Below are 21,206 nucleotides of genomic sequence, written 5' to 3' on the forward strand. Positions count from 1 at the left end.
TAATAAAAAAAGAATGTATGTATAAATATAAAATTAAGGCAGGTGTTAGACTTCAATCCTTTTGGTTTTCCAGACTAGAGCACTGTTTACATAACCATGTTGAATCTTACATAACCATGAAATTTTGGTACAAGTCAAAGAAAAAAGGTACATTCATGGTTAACGTTTCATCTGTAAAAATGACTGTGTAAGTTAAAGTAATAATTAACAAGAATTAAAGTAGTCAATATGTTTTGAATCAAAAGCTTATCTTCATATACTTTATAATTTTTATAATTTAAGATTTGTCACAAGCTAATTTGTACGTTGTTAAATAAAACATCAAAGCCCAAAGAGGTACTTATATGCAAATTACTTAAGCATTCAGATCTGAAAGGAAACTTGGCAGCATTAATTTCTTTTCATGGGAAAGAATAGTCATGGCATTGGCTTGATTTTCTTTTAAATCTATGACTGAAATACAGAAGCACTCTTATAAGCATCATAAGGGAATTACTATTAAACAGAAATTAAGACAAAAGGACAAGTAAAAGCACCTCACTATTTTTAAACTTTCATAGTAAAATTATACATGTTGTTAATAAATGATTAATAATTCAATACTTTTTCTGAATAATAGTTTACATTCTTTTTAATGGTTTATTGTTTAAAGAATGTCTAGTTTGTTTTCTCTTAAGTGCACTGGAGCCTAAACTTAAGCTTCCTTGTGCTTAGGGTGATTTACTTCCCTGAAACAAATCACTCTGGCCAAGTCCCCATTTCTGCGGGGCTGAGTGCAAAGAGAGCACTTAACTCCTCTATTCTCAGATTCATGTTAAATATGTAGGTTATGTGTCAATTCCACTTGTGAAAACCTTTTTCTAATATGCTAAGGCTACAATTGAACATTCAAAGCTAAATGAAAGAAATTAAGTCGATAATCCAAGTAAGATATAAAAACACTGTATTAAGAGAAACAGTTACCGATCTTGTGTGTGTGTGTGTTTGTTTTTGTTTGAGACAGAGTCTAGCTCTCTCGCCCAGGCTGGAGTGCGGTAGCGCGATCTCAGTTCACTGCCAGCTCTGCTTCCCGGGTTCACGCCATTCTCCTGCCTCAACCTCCCAAGTAGCTGGGACTTCAGGTGCCTGCCACCAAGCCCAGCTAATTTTGTTTTTGTATTTTTAGTAGAGACGGGTTTCACTGTGTTAGCCAGGATGGTCTCAATCTCCTGACCTCGTGATCCACCCGCCTCGGCCTTCCCAAGTGCTGGATTACAGGCGTGAGCCGCCGTGTCTGGCCTCTTCTGTGCTTTTGTTTATGTCCCATTTTCCGTGGATTGAGCTCGATAGATCTTTGAAGACCAAATCAATCTTGAAAATATGTCATAAAGTACTTAAAAGAAACATGATAAAATGGAAATAGATAATCTAATTTAAACATACTCCATTTTTAGGTCTGTTCCAAATAAAAAGGCTAATATTGATTATAATGAAAAGCATTTCAGTACAATGCTTTAACAAATAATACTTGTCCTAAGGAAGGCAATATTTGATTCGAAAAATTGCAGTATAATATTTTAGAGTTATTTTTGAAATTATTTGCCCATGACTACTATACTTGTACTTAAACACCCTTATTGTTTGATTATAGGACAACATACTTTTTGTTTTCCTATAGCATGAAAAGTTTTAACTTCAGAATATGAGTTATAGGGGTAAAAGAGTTCCTAGAAGTTATTTTAATATTCCAGCTTCTAATATATATTCTATCTAAAGTGCTATAAATTATTCATTTATTAACCCTGTGTACTGAGTTTCATTTTCTAACAGCTATGTGATGACACTTGAATAGTAAAATAAAATTGCTCAAACTTCATATTATTAATAATTTCTCTATGGGTAAACAAAATAATCATATAGTTTTATTTTTTTGTTTTTTTAAGTTTTATTTTAAGTTAAGAGGTACATGTGCAGGTTTGTTGTGTAAGATAAACTTCTGTCATGGGGGTTAGTTGTACAGATTATTTTGTTAACTAGGTATTAAGCATAGTACCCATTAGTTGTTTTTCCTGATTCTCTCCCTCCTTCTACCCTCCATTCTTCAATAGGCCCCAGTGTGTGTTGTTCCCCTCTATGTGTCCATGTGTTCTCATCATTTAGCCCCCACTTATAAGTGAGAACATGCAGTATTTGGTTTTCTGTTCTTGCACTAATTTGCTAAGGATAATGACTTCCTGCTCCATCCATGTTCCTGCAAAGTACATGGTCTTGTTCTTTTTTATGGCTGCATAGTATTCCATGGTGTATATGTACCACATTTTCTTTATGCAGTCTATCACTGAAGGGCATTTAGGTTGATTCCATGTAATTGCTATTGTGAATAGTGCTGCAATGAATACTCATGCATGGGTCTTTATAATAGAACAATTTGCATTCCTTAGGGTATATACTCAGTAATGGGAATGCTAGGTTGAATGGTATTTGTTTTTAGGTCTTTGAGGAATTGACACACTGTTTTCCACAACAGCGTGAAAGTGTTCCCTTTATCTCCACAACTTTGCCAGCATCTGTTATTTTTTGACTTTTTAATAATATCCATTCTGACTAATGTAAGACGGTATCCCATCATGGTTTTGATTTGTCTTTCTCTAGTGATCATTATGTGAAGCTTTTCTCATATGATTGTTGGCCAGATGTGTGTCTTCTTTTGAAAAATGTCTGTTCGTGACCTTTGCCCACTTTTTCATGGGATTGTTTCATTCTTGTAAATTTGTTTAAGTTCCTTATAAGCTGCTGGATATTAGATTTTTGTCAGATGCAGTTTGCAAATTTTTTTTCCCTTTCTGTAGGTAGTCTGTTCACTCTGTTGTAGTTTCCTTTGCTGTGCAGAAGCTCTTTAGTTTAATTAGATCCAATTTGTCAATTTTTGCTATTGTTACAATTGCTTTTGGCATCTTCATCATGAAATCTTTGCCCATTCCTATGTTCTGAATGGTATTGCCTAAGTTGTCCTCCAGAGTTTTTATAGTTTGAGGTTTTATGTCTTTAATCCATCTTGAGTTCATTTTCATATAAGGTGTAAGGAAGGAGTCCAATTTCAATCTTCTGCATATGGCTTGCCAGTTATCCCAATACCATTTACTGAATATGGCGTCCTATCCCCATTACTTGTTTTTGTCAGCTTTGTCAAAAATCAGATAGTTGTAAGTATGTGGTCTTATTTCTGTGTTTTATATTATGTTTCATTGGTCTATGTGTCTGTTTTTGAATATCAGTACCATGTTGTTTTGATTACTGTAGCCCTGTAGAATAGTTTAAAATTGGTTAGTTGGATGCCTCCAGCTTTGTTCTTTTTACTTAGGGGGTTGCTTTGGCTATTTGGGCTCTCTCTCTCTCTTTTTTTTTTTTTGGCTCCATGTGAATTTTAAAAGTCTTTTCTAGTTATGTGAAGAATTTCAATGGTAATTTAGTAGGAATAGCATTAAACCTATAAATTGCTTTGGGCAGGATGGCCATTTTTATGATATTGATGCTTTCTACCCATGAGCATGGAATGCTTTTCCATTTGTTTGTATCATCTCTGATTTCTCTGAGCAGTGGTTTATAGTTCTCCTTGTAGAGATCTTCATCTCCCTAGTTGTCTGCATTCCTAGGTATTTTATTCTTTTTGTGGCAATTATAAATTGAATTGCATTCCTCATTTGGCTCTTGGCATGACTGTTATTGGTGTACAGGAATGCTAGAGATTTTCCCTCATTGATTTTGTATCTTGAGACTTTGCTGAAGTTGTTTATCAGCTGAAGAAGCTTTTGGGCCAAGACTATAGGGTTTTCTAGATATAGGATCATGTCATCTGCAAAGTGATATGGCTTGACATCCTCTCTTCCTATTTGTATGTCCTTTATTTCTTTCTCTTGCTTGATTACCCTGGCTAGGACTTCCAATACTGTGTTAACTAGGAGAGGTGAGAGATGGTATCCTTGCCTTGTGCCAGTTTTCAAGGTGTATGATTCCAGCTTTTGCCCATTCAGTATGATGTTGGCTCTGTGTTTGTCATAGGTACTGCTATTATTTTGAGGTATGTTCCTTCAGTACCTAGTATATTGACAGTTTTTACATGAAGTGGTGTTGAAATTTATCAAAAGCTTTTTCTGTATTTTTGATTTAATCATGTGGTTTCTGTTTTTCTGTTTTTCTGTTTCACATTTATGGATTTGCATATGTTAAACAAGCCTTGCATCCCAGGGATAAAGTCTACTTGATTGCGATGGATGAGCTTTTTGATGTGCTGCTGGATTTGGTTTGCCAGTTATTTTGTTGAGGATTTTTTTCATTGATGTTCATCAAGGATACTGGCCTGAAGGTTTCTTTTTTGTTGTATTTCTGTCAGGTTTTGGTATCAGGATGATGCTCAACTTATAGAATAAGTTAAGGAGGAGTTCCTCCTTCTCAATTTTTAGAATAGTTTCAACAGGAATGGTACTAGCTCTTCTTTGTACATTTGGTAGAACTCAGCTGTGAATCCATCTGGTGCTGGATTTGGGCTTTTTTTTTGGTTAGTTGGCAATTTATTACTAACTCAATTTTAGAGTTCATTATTGGTCTGTTCAGGGATTCAATTTCTTCCTTGTTTAGTCTTGGAAGAGTATATATATCCAGGAATTTATCCACTTCTTCAAGATTTTCTAGTTTATGTGTGTAGAGATGTTCATAATAGCCTCTGGTGGTTTCTTATATTTCTGTGGGGTAAGTGGTAACATCCTTCCTTGTCATTTCTGATAAGAGTTTATTTGAATCCTCTCTCTTTTATTCATTAGTCTAGTTAGCAATCTATTTTATTTTTTTCAAAGCACCAGTTCCTAGATTTGTTAATCTTTTGAATGAACTTTTGTGTCTCAGACTTCTTCAGTTGAGCTATGACTTTGGTTACTTCTTGTCTTCTGCTAGCTTTGGGATTTGTTTGCTCTTGGTTCTCCAGTTTTTTTAGTTGTGATTTTAGGTTGTTAACTTGAAATCTAACTTTTTGGTTGGGCATTTAGTGCTATGAATTTTCCTCTTAACCCTGCCTTAGCTGTGTCCCAGAGATTCTGGTATGTTGTATCTCTGTTCTCATTAGTTTCAAATATCTTCTTGATTTCTGCTTTAGTTTTATTATTTACCCAAATATCTTTCAGGAGTAGTTATTCAATTTTCATGTGATTGTATGGTTTTGAGTGAATTTCATTCTTGATTTCTAATTTGATTTTGCTGTGTTCCAAGAGATTGTTTCTTATTACTTCATTTCTTTTGCATTTGCTGAGGAGTGTTTTAATTCCAATTACATGCTCAATTCTAGAGTATGTGCCATGTGGCAATAAGAATAATATATATTGTATTATTTTGGGGTGGAGAGTTCTGTAGGTATCTATCAGGTCCATTTGATCCAATGCTGAGTTCAGGTCCTAATGATATTTGTTAATTTTCCATCTTGATGATCTAATATTGGCAGTGAGGTGTTAAGGACTCCCACTATTACTATGTGGGAGTCTAAGTCTCTTTAAAGGTCTGTAAAAATTTGCTTTATGAATCTTGGTCCTCCTCTCCTGGGTGTATACATATTTACTATAGATTTTCTTGTTGAATTGAACCCTTTACTACTATGTAATTCCCTTCTTACTCTTTTTTGACCTTTATTGGCTTAAAGTCTGTTTTGTCAGAAACTAGGATTGCAACCCCTGTTTTTTTCTGTTTTCCACTTGCGTGGTGGATTTTTCTTCATCCCTTTATTTTGAGGCTATGAGTGTCATTGCATGTGAGATGGATCTCTTGAAGACAACATACCAATGGGTCTTGATTCTTTATCCAGCTTGCCACTCTGTGTGTTTTAATTGGGGCATTTAGCTCATTTATATTTAAGGTCATTGTTGATATGTCTGGATTTTATATAGTCATTGTGATGTTCGCTGGTTATTTTGAAGACTTGTTTATGTGGTTGCTTTAGTGTCACTGGTCTGTGTAATTCAGTGTGTTTTTGTGGTATCTGGTAATGGTCTTTCCTTTCCATATTTAGCGATTCCTTCAGGACCTCTTGTAAGGAAGGTCTGGTGGTAATAAATTCCCTCAGTGTTTGCTTATCTGAAAAGGATCTTATTTCTCCTTGGCTTACGAAGCTTAGTTTGGCTGGATATGGAATTCTGGGTTGGAATTTCTTTTCTGTAAGAATGTTGAATACTGGTCCCAAATCTCTTCTGGCTGGGAGGGCTTCTGCTGAAAGGTCCATTGTTAGTTTGGTTGACTTCCTTTGTAGTTGACCTGATCTTTCTCTCTAGCTGCCTTTAGCATTTTTTCTTTCATTTCAGTCTTTGAAAATATGATGATATGTGTCTTGGGGATGATCTTCTTGTGAAATATCTTACTGTGGTTCTCTGCATTTCCTGAGTTTGAATGTTGGCCTCTCTAGTTAGGTTGGGGAAGCTCTCCTGGGTGATATCCTGAAATATGGTTTCCAAGTTGGTTCCATTCTCCCCATCTTTTCCAGGGACACCAGTGAGTTGGAGATTCGGTCACATATTTTTTGGATTTTTTTCATTCCTTTTTATTCTTTTTTCTCTATTCTTGTCTAATTGTCTTATTTCACAAAGCCAGTCTTCAAGCTCTGAGATTATTTCCTCTGCTCGGTCTATTCTGCTATTGATACTTGTGATTGCATTATAAAATTCTTGTTATGTGTTTTTTAGCTCTATCAGGTCAGTTACATTCTTTTCTAAACTGTCTATTTTTTTCTGTCAGTTCCTTCATTGTTTTATAATTATTTTTAGCTTCCTTACCTTGGGTTACAGTGTACTCCTATAGCTCAATAATCTTCATTCCTGTGGATATTCTGAATTCTATTTCTGTCAATCTAGCCATCTGAGCCCAGTTCAGAACCTTTGCTGGAAAGGTGATTTCATCATTTGGAGGAAAGAAGGCACTCTGGCTTTTTCAATTTTAAACATTCTCAGAGGATTCTTTTTCATCTTTGTGGGCTTATCTATCTTTAATCTTTGAAATTGATGACCTTTGATTTTTTTTCCTCTTTTATCCTATTTGATGACCTTAAGGGTTTGATTGTGGTATAAGGTAGATTTAGCTGACTAGCTTCCGCAAGATTTTATGGGGCCAACATTCAGCTCCCAATTCCTGGACTGCATGCAATGACTCTGGGGGACTCATATTGGGCCTCTGCTTTGCCCTCTGGTTCCTCAAAGTTTGGAATCCACTGCACTGGAGGAGAGGGCTGAGATGTAGCAACTGTAGCAGAGTGCTAGCAAGTGCTGGGGTGTCTGCCTCCCTTCAGGTGTTCACCATAGTGGCAAAGGCAACACAGCTGGGGGGCGGGAGCAGAGGACCCCTGCTGGAGACTGTGTGGTCATGCTGGAAGTGGTATTGGCTCAGGGGCTGGGTGCTGGTGGGGAAGGTATGGGTGCCTTCTGTGTGTCCCCTAAGTAGGAGTGATCTACCATATAGTTCTGCATATAGTTTTATTTGTTTCTGTGCAATTAATGTACATACTTCACCAAATAATTTACATAGCTAATATCAGAAGTTTTCATGTAGGTATCTTTGTGATTAGGTAACTCCTAATCACAGTTATTAGGAGCTACAATTCAGTAAATGGAAAGCTTGCTTTGAGCACTCTAAGGAAGATGTGGCTATTCCAAAATGGGAGGGGATTTGGGGACCAACATTTCATCTCTTTGAAATGTTAACAGATTTGGGGATGGTATTTCAGACTGAGTCAAAGCATTTGCATGGGAAAAGGCATGTCCTCTATAGAAACATGGACTTCATCCACATGGCTGGGTAGCTGGGTGGTGCCCAGACTACAGGAATAAACAATGAATACTTGATTCATCTGTACAAGGCCAGTTAGGTGCTAAGTATACAATTCCAGTAAGATACAGTGCTTACCTGAAAGAATTTCAAGGAAAGAGAAAAACTTGGAAAGAATCAAAGAGGCCATTGGACTTGGCAGTTCAACGCAGTTTTGTGTGTTTTTAAAGAGAAGTTTCAGTTATTTAAAGAAGTGGATATGAAGCAGCTATATCACCTGGGGTATATACCCTGCAGTTTGTCATCTCGCACCAGGAAAATTTAGGACATTGACACACACGAGGAGTTTAGAAGCAGAGGTTTGATAGACAGAAGAGAAGCAAAAGAGAAACAGTTTTCTCTATATATAGAGGGAGGGGTCCCTGAGCGGCAAAGACTGGCTGGTAGTGAATATGCCGAATTTTATAGTCAGGTTTGAGGAGGTGGTGCCTGATTTACATAGAGTTTATCACCTGTAAGGATGCTAGTCTGCATGCTAGTAAAATATCTCTAATTAATAAAGGAGTGGGACTTTTTGGCATTATTAAAAAGGCATGTGTAAATAATAGGTTTCCCCATCTGCAACCTAAGGGGTTGTGAAAAATATTGAATTAGAGTTTTTCCTGAGATGCGCCTCATGGTCATGCTACAGAAAGAGGGGAGGCCTGGATTGGAGAAGAGAGAGAGACAGGCTCTACTGTTCAGAAAGATATCTACCTTCCTCCAATTTCCAGAATCACCCAGGGCTCCTGTGCTGTATGTCGGTTTGAGCTCCTGGAGCTCCGGGACCCATCAATCCTGTTGGACCATCTGTGAGGCTGGTTTGGAACCCGGTGACCTTCATCTCTGGGGGCAGTCCAATTTCTAGTGCCACAGGCTAGACAAGGTTGAGGTGGTTTTTCTCTTGCTGCCTGGGCACTCTTAAAGTGCCCTGACTTGCTGCACCTATAGAAACAAGGAAATGTACCTCAGGGATTCTGGGCTTTGTATCTCTGCAGAGCAGCTATTAGTGCCTCTGTCCTTCTCTTTTGCTTCCTTTCTCCTGGACCTCCTCCTCCTGGTCCCTATTATAAAACACCAAAGTGGTCACCCTTAGGAGGTTCTCCAAGATGCTATCTAGTGCTATAGCTTTTTCTGTATTTTCCTTCTAATATTGGGAGCTGCCTTTTTAATCAACTTGTCCCTTAGTATGTGCTGTCCTCAATTGATTCAGGGGATAAAGAGGTATGTTTTATGAGTGCCTCTCAGTCTTTCCACAAAGGCTGCAGGATTCTCATCTGGTTTTTGGTCTATCTTGGAAAGTAAAGAGTAATTAATAGATTTTGCCCTCACTCTTCATAGGCCCTCCAATGTGTACCTTAAATGGTGTTTCCTTTTCCATTCATCTGTGGCATCACTGTTGTTCCAATTAGGGGTATTTTTAGAGGAACTGCTTCCTTTCCTATCGGGAATGGTGTTTCCATTATTTCTTTGCCTTCCTTGTCTTCTTTTTTCCTTTTTAATCTACCACAGGAGACATGTAGTTCATCTCCAAAATTGTCTGCTGCCTGCAGAGCTGCCTGCTTTTCAGCTGCGGTTAGGACTTGGCTTCAGAGCAGCATAACATCTCTCCATGTGTGGTGAAACACCTGAGTTAAATTTTGGAAGGGTTCTATATACCTACCAGGATCATCAGAGAATTGGCCTAAGTCTTCCTTATTTGCCTGAGATTCTGCAATGAGAAGGGAACTTGAGGTGACCCCAAATAAGGGGGATTCTCAGACAGCTCCTTTGGAAGTTGCTTTTCTAGTCTTAGGGAATCATTCTCTTTGGGCCTGCCTGATACGATTGCTAAAAGGGCTAGGTTGATTTTGTGACACCTGCAAAGGCCTAGTAAGAAGGCCATGCCCTTGTGCAAAAGAAAATGAGCCACTTTTTCCTTCAAAGTCTCAGGGTCAAAGGAGTCCCAGTGCTTCAGAATGCACTCCAGAGGAGTTCAGGCCTTAGACGATAAAGAGAAGGAAAAAAAGGCATCCCTTTAGACTCCTTCCTTTTGATGTGACCCAGCATGGGGAGAAAGACAGTGAGGGTGTCCCCTCTGCTGTTTTCTCTCCATGGTTCCTGGCATCCTGGCACCTTGTTAAATGTGCTGTGCATGGTTGCAGGTGTGACTTCCCCAGCCATGGAACCAGAGGAACTAAGTGGTGGGTTTTAATCCTCACCCATGCAACTCTAGTCCTCTGCCTGTGATTTCCCTTTGACTTCCTAGACTTGCCTGGCCTGTGGGGCTCCCTGAAAAATGGATCTTGCAAGAGACTATGTAATAGTTGCATTTGGCCAATTGTTGCGCTTGCCTCCTTAATGGAGGAAGTGTGCTGGTTTGAGCTCTATATCCTGCTATTATGGCCCATGCTAAAGTGTTTACCCTTAGAGAATGGTTCCAGTTAACTTCTGGACTTAAAATCCCCTTACTAATTAAGTACCATTCTAATTGGAGGCAGAATAAGTGTCTTAAAAGAACATAGGGACCAAATGGCTATTTTCCTGAAGATTGGACAGTACTGAGACTAAAATTTGGTTCTAGAGGACATTGTACTCCTAATTGCAGTTTTCCCATTCACAGAAACAGCATATAGCCTGGTTTCTGGTAGAGAGGCACAAAAAGCGCAGCGAATTGGGAAGCTAGAGTGTTTCGGTAAAGGACAACGTGCCTCATGGAGAGGATTCCTATTCCACTAGGTGGTGCTGTTGACTTTGAGATGCCATGAGCTCTCCAGACCAAGGGCAGAGTGACCTTGACATGCCATGTGCTCTCCAGACCAAGGGCAGAGAGAGACATTGAAATGCCATGTGCTCTCTAGAACAAGGGCAGGGAGAGATGCTCACTGGGGGTACCCTCGGTTCCTAGAACATCACAAAAACACCTTCCCTTGAGCTATATCCCCAGTTACTATGACATTCTCTGATCTTGCCAAACAGGATTCCTTCCCTGAACCCTAAAACTTCCCACACATTGCATACACAGAGAGGATAAGATTTATGACAGTGCCAACAGGAAAGAAGGAAATTACGATAGGAAAGTTGGAGATCTTGTGGCCCACAGCCCATCAGGGGGATCAGAGGCCGGGGTCAGTCCAATAGCCTTTGGATAACACCAGGGGTAGCCCCATCCAGAAATCCTCAGTTGCCCCAGGACTTCTTCCAGCCCCACATGACAGCTAAGTCCTCCATGAAAGGAAGCTAGTTCAAACATGGCCAATATGCCAAGCAACCCATGGGTACTTGGGAATTCTCCATGTTCTCCCTAGTAAGCCTGTCCCCCAAGTCTTATATGGCTGCCAGCCACGCTTGTTTATGGCTAAAGGGGGTCCAGTATTTGGTTTAATTTGGTTCTTAAATGGAGGCCAATAGCCTCAGAATGAAAGGACAGAGTTAGAGTCTGCTCCTCTACTCACTGATTCGATTGTTGTACCCTGATATCCTGGATGAGGTCCCCAATATGAAATGGCTACATTGTCTGGGATATATACCCTGGGATTCATCATCTCACACCAGGAAAACTTAGGACGTGGACACACACAAGTTTAGGAGTGGAGGTTTAATAGGCAGAAGAGAAATGAATGAGAAACAGCTCTCTTTCTGTAGAGGGAGAGGGGTCCCCGAGTAGAAAAGACTGGCTGATTTACATAGGGCTCACAGATTGGTTTGATCAGGTATTAAGTTTACATACTGCGTGGGGAAGGCTGGTCACCGCACTCTAATCTTGTTATGCAAATAGGCTTTCCAGTTGATCCGTGTCATCTTTCTGCTCCTTACTGTACATGTGGCCGATAAAGAAAAGGGAAGACGGAGCCGCCATCTTGAACGTGTGTAGTCCGTAGTTCCTGCCCACATTCACCCCTGCAAGCTCCCAGCTTGCTTGTCTAGTCTGCAGCTTGACTTTACGGGTTTCTCTTTCTTAGAAAATGATTTGGGGCTGCTTTTCATTGAAAAGCAAAGCCACACCAAGGACTCCCATACCCTTACTTTCTGCCTAAGTGATTTCTTCTTAACTCCTATATTGGATATATTGTGAGTTGTTAAAAAGTGATTATGGAGTGAAGTACAAAAAAGAATAGCCATATATCAGTTCTTCCATGCAGTTCAGTGGCAGAAAAGGATGTGATGGCTTGGGGATTAAGAAGACAGCAGTATGACAGAAAGATTTTTAAGATCAGAGACTACAAAGGGTCTTTCTAGCAGGGAAACTGAAACTACAAGATGATGTAAGAGAATGGGGGAGGGAGTACTTTGGAGTCACTGATGGTGCAGTTTCAGAAAAAGTTGAGGAACTTAAAGTGAGAGCATGAGAGATGATATTAGATTTCTACTATTTTTAGATATTTGGGGAAACATTTTCCAATACAAATGCATGGTTTGTTAACATTTATTTGTAGAATGAAGCATGAAACTAACACAACAGTAAGTTATTAGAAGTTCATAGGGTTCAAAAGTAAAAGTGGCAAAATCTTTTTCCAACAGAGTCTATGTAATCTTTCAAAATCATATTAACTGAAAGGACAGAAAGAAGAAAAAGATGGGGAGGCAAATTTGCTTCACTATCCTTTGCTGAGAGAAATGGGCACACTTCCTATGGCACCAAATCAATTTTTATGTTGGCAGAAAAACTGATTATTACAACTACTGTGAGCCATTGTTATAATAATTGGGTGGATCATTTGTCCAGTGTGTTTCTCCTAGTAAGAGAAAAACATTTGTGGTTTCTGTGGTGAATACAAACTCTAACACCAGTAAAAAAAATATAAGCCCTATTTTCATTGTTGTTTTGCATATATTTGTTTTTTTGTTTCAGCACCAAATGTGGCTCCTTCAGATGTAGGAGGTGGAGGTGGAAGAAACAGAGAGCTGACCATAACATGGGCGGTAAGTATTGATGAGTTGCACATATTAAAGGTTGCTCTATCTATATGTAACTTCCACCCCATTTTGTTTCCTGAAATAAATTGAGATGAAAGTGAATGTCTACTGCACAAGCAAGAATATATTACTATTTTTTTTCATAAATGCATATCAGGTTTTATCTGGCTTACTGTGGCTTAGTGTGTAGTTTCTATGCAAGAATGAATCCTGGATGCTAAGAGATCTGTTAGCCTAGGTGATTAAACATTCAGCTGTCTGATTCCGGAGATACTTTGATCACTGTAGTCTGGTAATCTAATTGTAATTTTAAACATTGTCTCTGGACATTCTAAATTCCAAAGATTCCATTTACAAACTTTGTATCAAACAAAGTTTTGAAACTGGAGTCTGCCTCCTCACTTGAGGCTGACTTTGATCACTGGTGTAATCTAGCATGATAGGTCAGTCTTAGAAGTCACCCATGGGACTAGTTACTGAGGTATCCAAAGGATTTTATTACAGTTTCATGAGTCAAAGGAGAGTTCTATATCAGAGACTATAACCTCTAGAAAACAATACATCTTAGCTGGATTTTTGGAATAGGAAAGATATTGGGAGGGGTTGGAAAAGCTGTGATAGGACAAAATTGTCTGACTTAGACACCTGGCATTTATCCAGATAACATGGTTTATACAGATTCATTTATTCATTAAATATGCTTAGTGTTGAATCACTGCGGATAGTCAAAGAGCACAATTTAGGCTCCAAAGGATTTTGAAGACTGTGGAAAAAATGACAGGTTTTATTTTTTGCATGAGTCAAATGGATTTATTTAACAAGTGAATGTCTAGCAAAACTTGACTCACTGTGTGCTTTGTAGTCATTTTTATACTTAGCATTTAAATCACATTTTAAAGCAAGATTTAGTAAAAAAAAAAAAATCCCGTTTGCTAATCTGAATCTTAAAATATTTATTTCTAAGTTTTACTGCCAAAGAAATGTCCAAAAAATGCAAATATTATAAAAATTAGGACATTTTGCTTTTTCTCTTATGGCTTGATTTTTATAAATTCTGTGGATATCTGCTACAGAATAAGATGGGCCTTATAAAAAAATTCAGTATTGGAAATTCTCCTCCAAAGATTCAAATTCAAGTTTCTGGAGACAGAGCCCGAGAGTTGTTATTTTTGAAAGTTTCATAGCTGATTCTGTTATTCTCTAAATTCCAAAAACTAAGTAGAGAACTACCAATAAGAAAAATGTTTAAACTGTTATAGAAATGTTAGGCTATACTATCTAATAATCTAAAATCACATACCTATTAATGTATTGCTCAACCACATACAGCTTCTACCACTTGACTTTACACATTTCTATATCTTCCTATTTACTATAAGTATGTCCAAACAGTAGTGTTATATTTACTTCAAGGTTTTGCCTCAATACATCTTAAATTTGATTTTCTGGTAAAAAAAAAAAAAAAAAAAAAAAGGGAAAAAAAAAGTAAATATACAATGTGCACATTTACCTTAATTGCTAATAAAGACTAACTGATGAGTACTCACTAGAATTAACTGTAAGTCAATATTTATTAATAATAAGTGATTAGGGCTGACATAGACTTCTGTATAAGGCAGGTGACATGGGTGATAATAAGAAACCCTGAGAAAATAATGAAAAACCAAGCACTTGCTTTAGAATTGGAGATAGAAACCCAAAGCCATCCTCCTACAAACGAGTGCAATATTGTCCCCTCCTCGCAACCTACTTGTATTCCTCTTACCAGTTTCTTTTTGATCACAAGGTAGATATTCTAGGCTAGAGTCTTATATAACTCTCTTACCACTGCCTTTCAATTCTAATGAAATTCATTTGCTCATCCCTTAAATACATATTACTTGAAGCCCTGTTCTAGGTGCTAGGGATTAAAGAGGAAAACAAAACTGACAAAAACTCTGCCTTCACAAAACATGTATTCTATAGTTGAGAGAGACAATAAAGTAGATAAATAAGTAAAATATATAGATTTTGTTAGGGTTAAAGAAAAACAATAGGTAGGGTGTGGGGCATGGAGTATTGTGTTGGAATCTTGCAGTGGCAGGAACTGTGGTCAGAGAAAACATCGTCAAGTAAGTGATTTTTTACCTCGGGAAAGTGAGGAAGGGGGGTGGGTAGGAGGAGTCACACAACATCTAGGAGAACATTCTAGGCAGAAGAAATTGAAAGGAAAAAGACCCGGAGTGGGAGGCCCCTGAGGTGTTCTAGGAGTAGCAAGGCTACCATTTGTTAAATAAGGTCATTCCATGTTTGAGTATGTTTCCTCTGACTTTTGGAACCAGCACTAATATATGAACTGAATATGTTTCTACAAAGAGCATGCTTCCATGTGTGTCATTATCCCCATAAGATTTCCTCCCTGCTACCTGTATTACTAAAACCTACCCAATATTTTAATTTCTATTTAGCCGTTGTCAAGAGAATACCACTATGGCAACAATTTTGGTTACATCGTGGCATTTAAGCCATTTGATGGAGAAGAATGGAAAAAAGTCACAGTTACTAATCCTGACACTGGCCGATATGTACATAAAGACGAAACCATGAGCCCTTCCACTGCGTTTCAAGTTAAAGTTAAGGCCTTCAACAACAAAGGAGATGGACCTTACAGCCTAGTAGCAGTCATTAATTCAGCACAAGATGGTAGGTAAAAGAAAGACCTTCTTACATGAGGAGGGAGGAAAAATGTAATTCTCTAGTAGGCATTTAGTTTGTTTCCTTTCAGGCCTTATTTAGTAAGGCCTTTTTATAGCATTATACATTTAGTAAATGAGTACTATTTTGAACCAAATTAAACATCAGCCTCTTCATCTAAATGATGTGCATGCTGCTAGAGTCTTTTTCATCATTTAGATCACGCCCATGGTATTAGGAAATCCCCGTTAAAATAATTGGCTTTGACTTCCATTTTGGGGCTCTTGATTATAATTTTGTAGTTCTCCATACTTGAACAGAACCTCAATATGTCTATATATTCATAAAGTTTACAACTTAAAAATTCTATAACATAAACATTATTTGTAAAATGGCCCAAACTTCTAACCTAAAAATGTGTGTAATTATAGCATTTAGGTAACTTTTTGTTACAATAGAGAACACAAATTTTGTTAAAGGGAATCTAGATGTAATTGTATGACAAAGGTGTCAGTCAGTTGAAATTGTTTTCTTGAAAGGGGAAAAATTTGTCCTGTAGGGCATTTGGGGAAATAAACTATACTAATACCAGCTCTTCTTGTTTTTCTAGAAACTTTAACTTAATTAAGCATGGCCGTAGAGGACTTTATGTATTTATACAAATGACATCCAGTTTTAGATTGAGCATAATTACATTATTTTCTCTGATTTCTGTTTAAGCTGCTATACTTTTGTTTTTCTTGTTAAAAATAATACCTTTATTAATGTGCACTGTGTAAATAATTAATGGCTAGAAAAGCAAATAGAGATGTCACTGCCTTCTGGTCTTTGGCAATGATACATTTACCCTTGGTCAAGTTTCTCTTTGCATGTGTGAGAAGCACAAGTAGAAGAGCTTAAAAACTAAAGGTGTGTGAGGTACTCTTCTATCATTAGAGGAAATGGGCTCTATTGGTTCACCCAACTTCCATTGTTTTTACTCCAAAATAGACGTTTAGCCATGCCTTATACCATGCCTTATACTCAACAGAAATTCTCGCATATGTTCATCAGTCACAGAATTATTAGTTTTAGTATTTGTTAAAAGTGTAATATATAATTAAATCATCCTATGATCTTTACTTTTATTAAATGCCATTTTATTCTATATATGTATCTCATAATACCATGTCATATACCTTAAATATACATAATAAAATTTAATATAAAAGGCAGTCATTCCTATATATAAATGTATGTGTATATATAAGTATACATGTATATATTTAAAAGTATATATATACTTTTTACTGTATTTTTTATTGCATACACAAGTATGTGTTTGTTAATATATATGTGTGTGTGTATGTGTGAATTTTTTTACTTTTAGCATAACCAAATATGTCAAAATAATAAAATGTAGAAATAATTTGTTTATTATCAAACAGTGGAAAAGTCCTGATGACAAATTTATATTCTTTATGCTTGTGCTTATTCAGCAGAAATATGATAATTTGGCTGGGCGTGGTGGCTCACGCCTGTAATCCCAGCACTTTAGGAGGTCAAGGTGGGCAGATCACCTTAGATCAGGGGTTCGAGACCAGCCTGACCAACATGGAGAAACCCCCATCTCTACTAAAAATACAAAATTAGCCGAGTGTGGTGGCATATGCCTGTAATCCCAGCTACTCGGGAGGCTGAGGCAGGAGAATAACTTGAACCCGGGAGGTGGAGGTTGTGGTGAGCCGAGATTGCACCATTACACTCCAGCCTGGGCAACAAGAGTGAAACTCCATCTCAAAAACAAAACAAAACAACCAAGAAATATAATAAGTTCACTCAGTTTTAATAATTTGAAGAACATGAGTACATCTTACAGATAAAATGAGTGTCTTAAGCATTTTACAAGTTACCTTCTCACCTTTTTACTGCTTTAGTTGATGCTAAAATAAGCTTTCAGGCAAATAGCTTGTCATCTATTTAGTCACGGCCATTTGTATTTAATTATATTTCTTTCCTAAATATTTCATGAGTCTCATAAAACTTGCATGTGTTGAAACTTGTATAAGTGTTAATCTCTTCTTCCACTGCTGAGAAATCAATCATAGTGCTACACGTTTACCTTGTTTTGGAAAGGCAACTGTGTTCATGTGTAGAACATTTTTAAACATTAAATAGGATTATGGCTTTTTAATGAAAGACAATAAAAATTGATCACCCCTGCTTAAAGGCTTCATTGGTTTCTTTGTGTAAATTTCATAAGGGATGTAAGTTACTTTTTTTCCCTGAACAGAGGCCTTTTTGATACATATTTGACTTGATGCCCAGTTGGAAGATTAGACATATAAAAGCTTTCTTGAGCCCAGGAAACAGTGGATGTTACAACTTGTTTCAAAGGCTCTTACATTTTTCAAAAAGATCTTAGCTTGAACAAAAAAAGGGAAGTTTTATTAATAATATTGCTGTTTATAGTTAGTTCCCACAAATAGCAAATAAGAGAAAATGTATCATATTGAACAGTTTTCTATAATACCAAATTTCCTATTTCCGATAATATAGAGTTGATAGCTAAATATTTATAATTTTAATTTGCAACAACAGGCTTTCTTAAGCGTATCAGTTGAGAGAAATTGAAAAAATAGTATCATTTTGCTCACAGATGTAATAGAAATTGATGAGGCTTCCTGTATTTGGTAAAAGTGTGTGTGAGTATGTGTATGTGTAGATATCTATATTCACATTTATGTAGATGAAAGTATGTGTGCACATGTATCACTAATACCATAAAATAACGTTAGAAAAATATGGGAAGAGGTAATAAAATAATTGCACTTATTTCACTTTGAAAATATTAAAGCTATTTTGTAAACATTAAAATTAAAATATGGTATCACATCATTCATATAGCAAATGATGCTATTCAAATTTCTTAAATGTCAGTATCTCACTAATAATGTAATGTTCTCATAAAATTTCAGCTCCCAGTGAAGCCCCAACAGAAGTAGGTGTAAAAGTCTTGTCATCTTCTGAGATATCTGTTCATTGGGAACATGTTTTAGAAAAAATAGTGGAAAGCTATCAGGTACGTTAAATTTTTATCAAACTAAATACATTTATTCATAAATATATGAGCATACATTTTCAAATGTGTTGTATGTTTCAGTGTCCCATTAATTTATGTGGCAACTAATACTTTATTCTCTGTGTCTAGTACTGTGGTCATATATAAGTTAATTGTTAAGAATAAAACAGGGGTTCCTAACTGGCCTATCTAGGAGGGATGTAAAGAAACCTAAGTCCTGGCAAACAACTGGCCAAAATAAAAACTATGGTAATAACACTTATGATTACCCAAGGTCTTTTTGGTAAAACATTTTCATAAAAAGCTGGTGAATCTCAAGTTTTAAAGTATTTTGGTAATTTATGGAAGCATTCTGAAAATAGTCATCCTCTTTGAGTCAGTAGGTCCATTTTGAAAAGTCCCTCCAAAATAAACAATCATAAACATACCAAATATGTCTTATGTTATCTATGAAGTAACAATCAAAATGACCCAAATAAAACTTCCCTCGAGCTTAATTTTAAAGAACCAGTAAGAATCAGTCAGACACAAATGAGAAAACTTGTCTTAGTCAAGGGAGTAAAAACTGGAAAATCAAAACTAGAAAGATTAGTTAGGGTCTTTAATACAATGCTAATGCAATTTAGACTGAGCTGTGTAGGAAATGTGAAATAATCAGCTCACATTTTTAAGTGCAAGAAGTGAAAATTCGAAGGAATTAACATGGTTTTTCCTTTACAGATGAGCAAATGGATACCAAAGAGATTTGACAACTTGCCTCAGTTATCACTTACAGAAAGTGTCAGAGCAGTATCTAAAACTCGAGTTGTCTGATTCAAATTTCAGTGCTTTATTGCCGCACATCACAGACTCCCCTCTGTTTTGTTTTCAGTGAGTGCTGTCTAGGGCTGCCCCTCCACCCACCCTACTCCCCCAGCCAGCTTGCATTCTCGGCTCCAGTACCCTCCCTTCTCCCTTGTCCATGGAATATTAGCTCCAAGAGGGCAGGGTATTGTTCTACTCTCAGTGCCATGCAAGAACAGTGCTGGGCACCTGGTAGGCTTTAAATAGATATTCACTGAATACTGATAGGAATAATGAAGTAGGATTAAATAAAGTGTTACAGATGGGCTTTCACAAGGCCATGTTTCTGAGATGTAGCTGTAAAAGAAACTCAAGCCTTTGAGCAGACACACCCAGACCAACAGGAAGCTTTTTTATTGGCACAATATTTGATAATTTGGGAAGATCTTAAAGAGCCCTCTGATCATCTATCAAGGGTTCAGCTGAATTTATTACAGAACAGAGAAGAGTAGACTGGGAATAATTAGACTGAGAGTACGCAATATTCATGACTTACTAACCTGACAATTATGTTTACAGCTAGTAGAAAAGGAGTAGGAAAGAGAGAAATTCACTAGATGTTACAAACCCCTGTAATAAATACGCCTGAGGTATCTTTGGGAGAAGACATCAATGTGTAGAACTTGGAAAGTAAAATTTTGGAGCATAGGATTTCTTCTTTTATATTATTTATTTCTAACTAATAAAAATTGAAAAAAGGATAATTTAATGTATAACCCATATCATTGAGTCAAAATGTCAAATATATGACATATTTTACTTTAAAATATGCTAGAAAATTATATATTATCTTTGTCAATGCCAAGAATTATATATTGACTATTTGCTTACTTCTAACAAGAAGAGGACAAAGAAATAAGAGGTAGGAAGCAACAACATAGTGGAACCAATGATTCAGATAATAATTAAATTAAATATATTTTTTAATTGGGAACTAAACCTTGATTAAGGATTTTCACATAGTAAAAAGTAATCTTTATCAAATAAGATTTTCTCAAATGATAATTTCAAGGGAAAATATGTACCATGAGGAGTTGGTTTCACAGATTTCTGATCTTTTCCAATTTCACCTTAAGTAAAAACTTATGTGCTTTGCTGCTGAGCAAATATGGGTTTATATTTCAGCTCTGTCACTTAAGAATTTTGTAGAAAATTGATTTGAACATTGAGTTTCCTCACCTATAAAGTGAGAAAGTAACCACTGCCTCATAGAACTGTTATGTGAAAGATATTAAATAACCTGTATTTAATAATTTTCCCTGTTTATGTCATTGGGCATTCAAAGATAGTGGTGGTGGTGGTGATGATGATGATGATGATCACAGTGAGGAAGATGATCATGATGATGTTAATGATGAAAAGACTGATAACATTTCTTGAGTCCTTATTGTGATAAACACTTAACTAAGCTCATTTTATTAAATCCACACAAAGACACTATAATTATCCCCATTTTAGAGATGAAGAACTTGAGGGTTAGAACTGTTTGTCTGAGTAATAATTGTCATAATCAGATTTTAATCTAGTTCTTGCCTCTCCAGAGAATGGTTGATTATAATTGATGGAAGTAAATCATAGAATTATTCTTTCCATTCATTCTTTCTTAAAATCCTTTTAAACCTTTCACACAGGGTCTTGAGTATCAAAGAGACAAGCACGAACACTTAAAAGAGAAAATCCGTAGTATTTATTGTTCTGCAGGAAATGCTCCTGTAAATGTGGCCGGTGGCGGGGAGGGGGGATCTTGCCTGACTATAATGTGGTTATTGTTTCCATTTTAAAATATGATTGGAGAAGCCAATGGTTTAACAAGATAGATGAGGGTGAAAACTAATACCCCACTGCACTTCCCATGAAAATGTACGATGGATCTATATTTTTCTGTGTATAAAGATACACAGAAAGAAAGCAGCACATTGAAAAC

At 36.7% G+C, this 21,206-nt stretch overlaps 1 protein-coding gene across 4 annotated transcripts in view; it reads left to right on the top strand.

Moving 5' to 3' along the window:
- CNTN1 (contactin 1) overlaps positions 1–21,206 on the top strand; it is a 392,585-nt gene that overhangs the window by 313,611 nt on the left and 57,768 nt on the right. For all 4 annotated transcript variants that reach the window (XM_050748438.1, XM_050748441.1, XM_050748440.1 and 1 more), the window contains exons 18-20: positions 12,641–12,711; positions 15,153–15,387; positions 18,336–18,439. In XM_050748438.1, the coding sequence (XP_050604395.1) occupies positions 12,641–12,711; positions 15,153–15,387; positions 18,336–18,439 (410 nt within the window). The remainder of the gene's footprint in view (positions 1–12,640; positions 12,712–15,152; positions 15,388–18,335; positions 18,440–21,206) is intronic.

The sequence above is a fragment of the Macaca thibetana genome, chromosome 11 (assembly GCF_024542745.1).
Source record: "Macaca thibetana thibetana isolate TM-01 chromosome 11, ASM2454274v1, whole genome shotgun sequence".
Lineage (NCBI taxonomy): Eukaryota > Metazoa > Chordata > Mammalia > Primates > Cercopithecidae > Macaca > Macaca thibetana.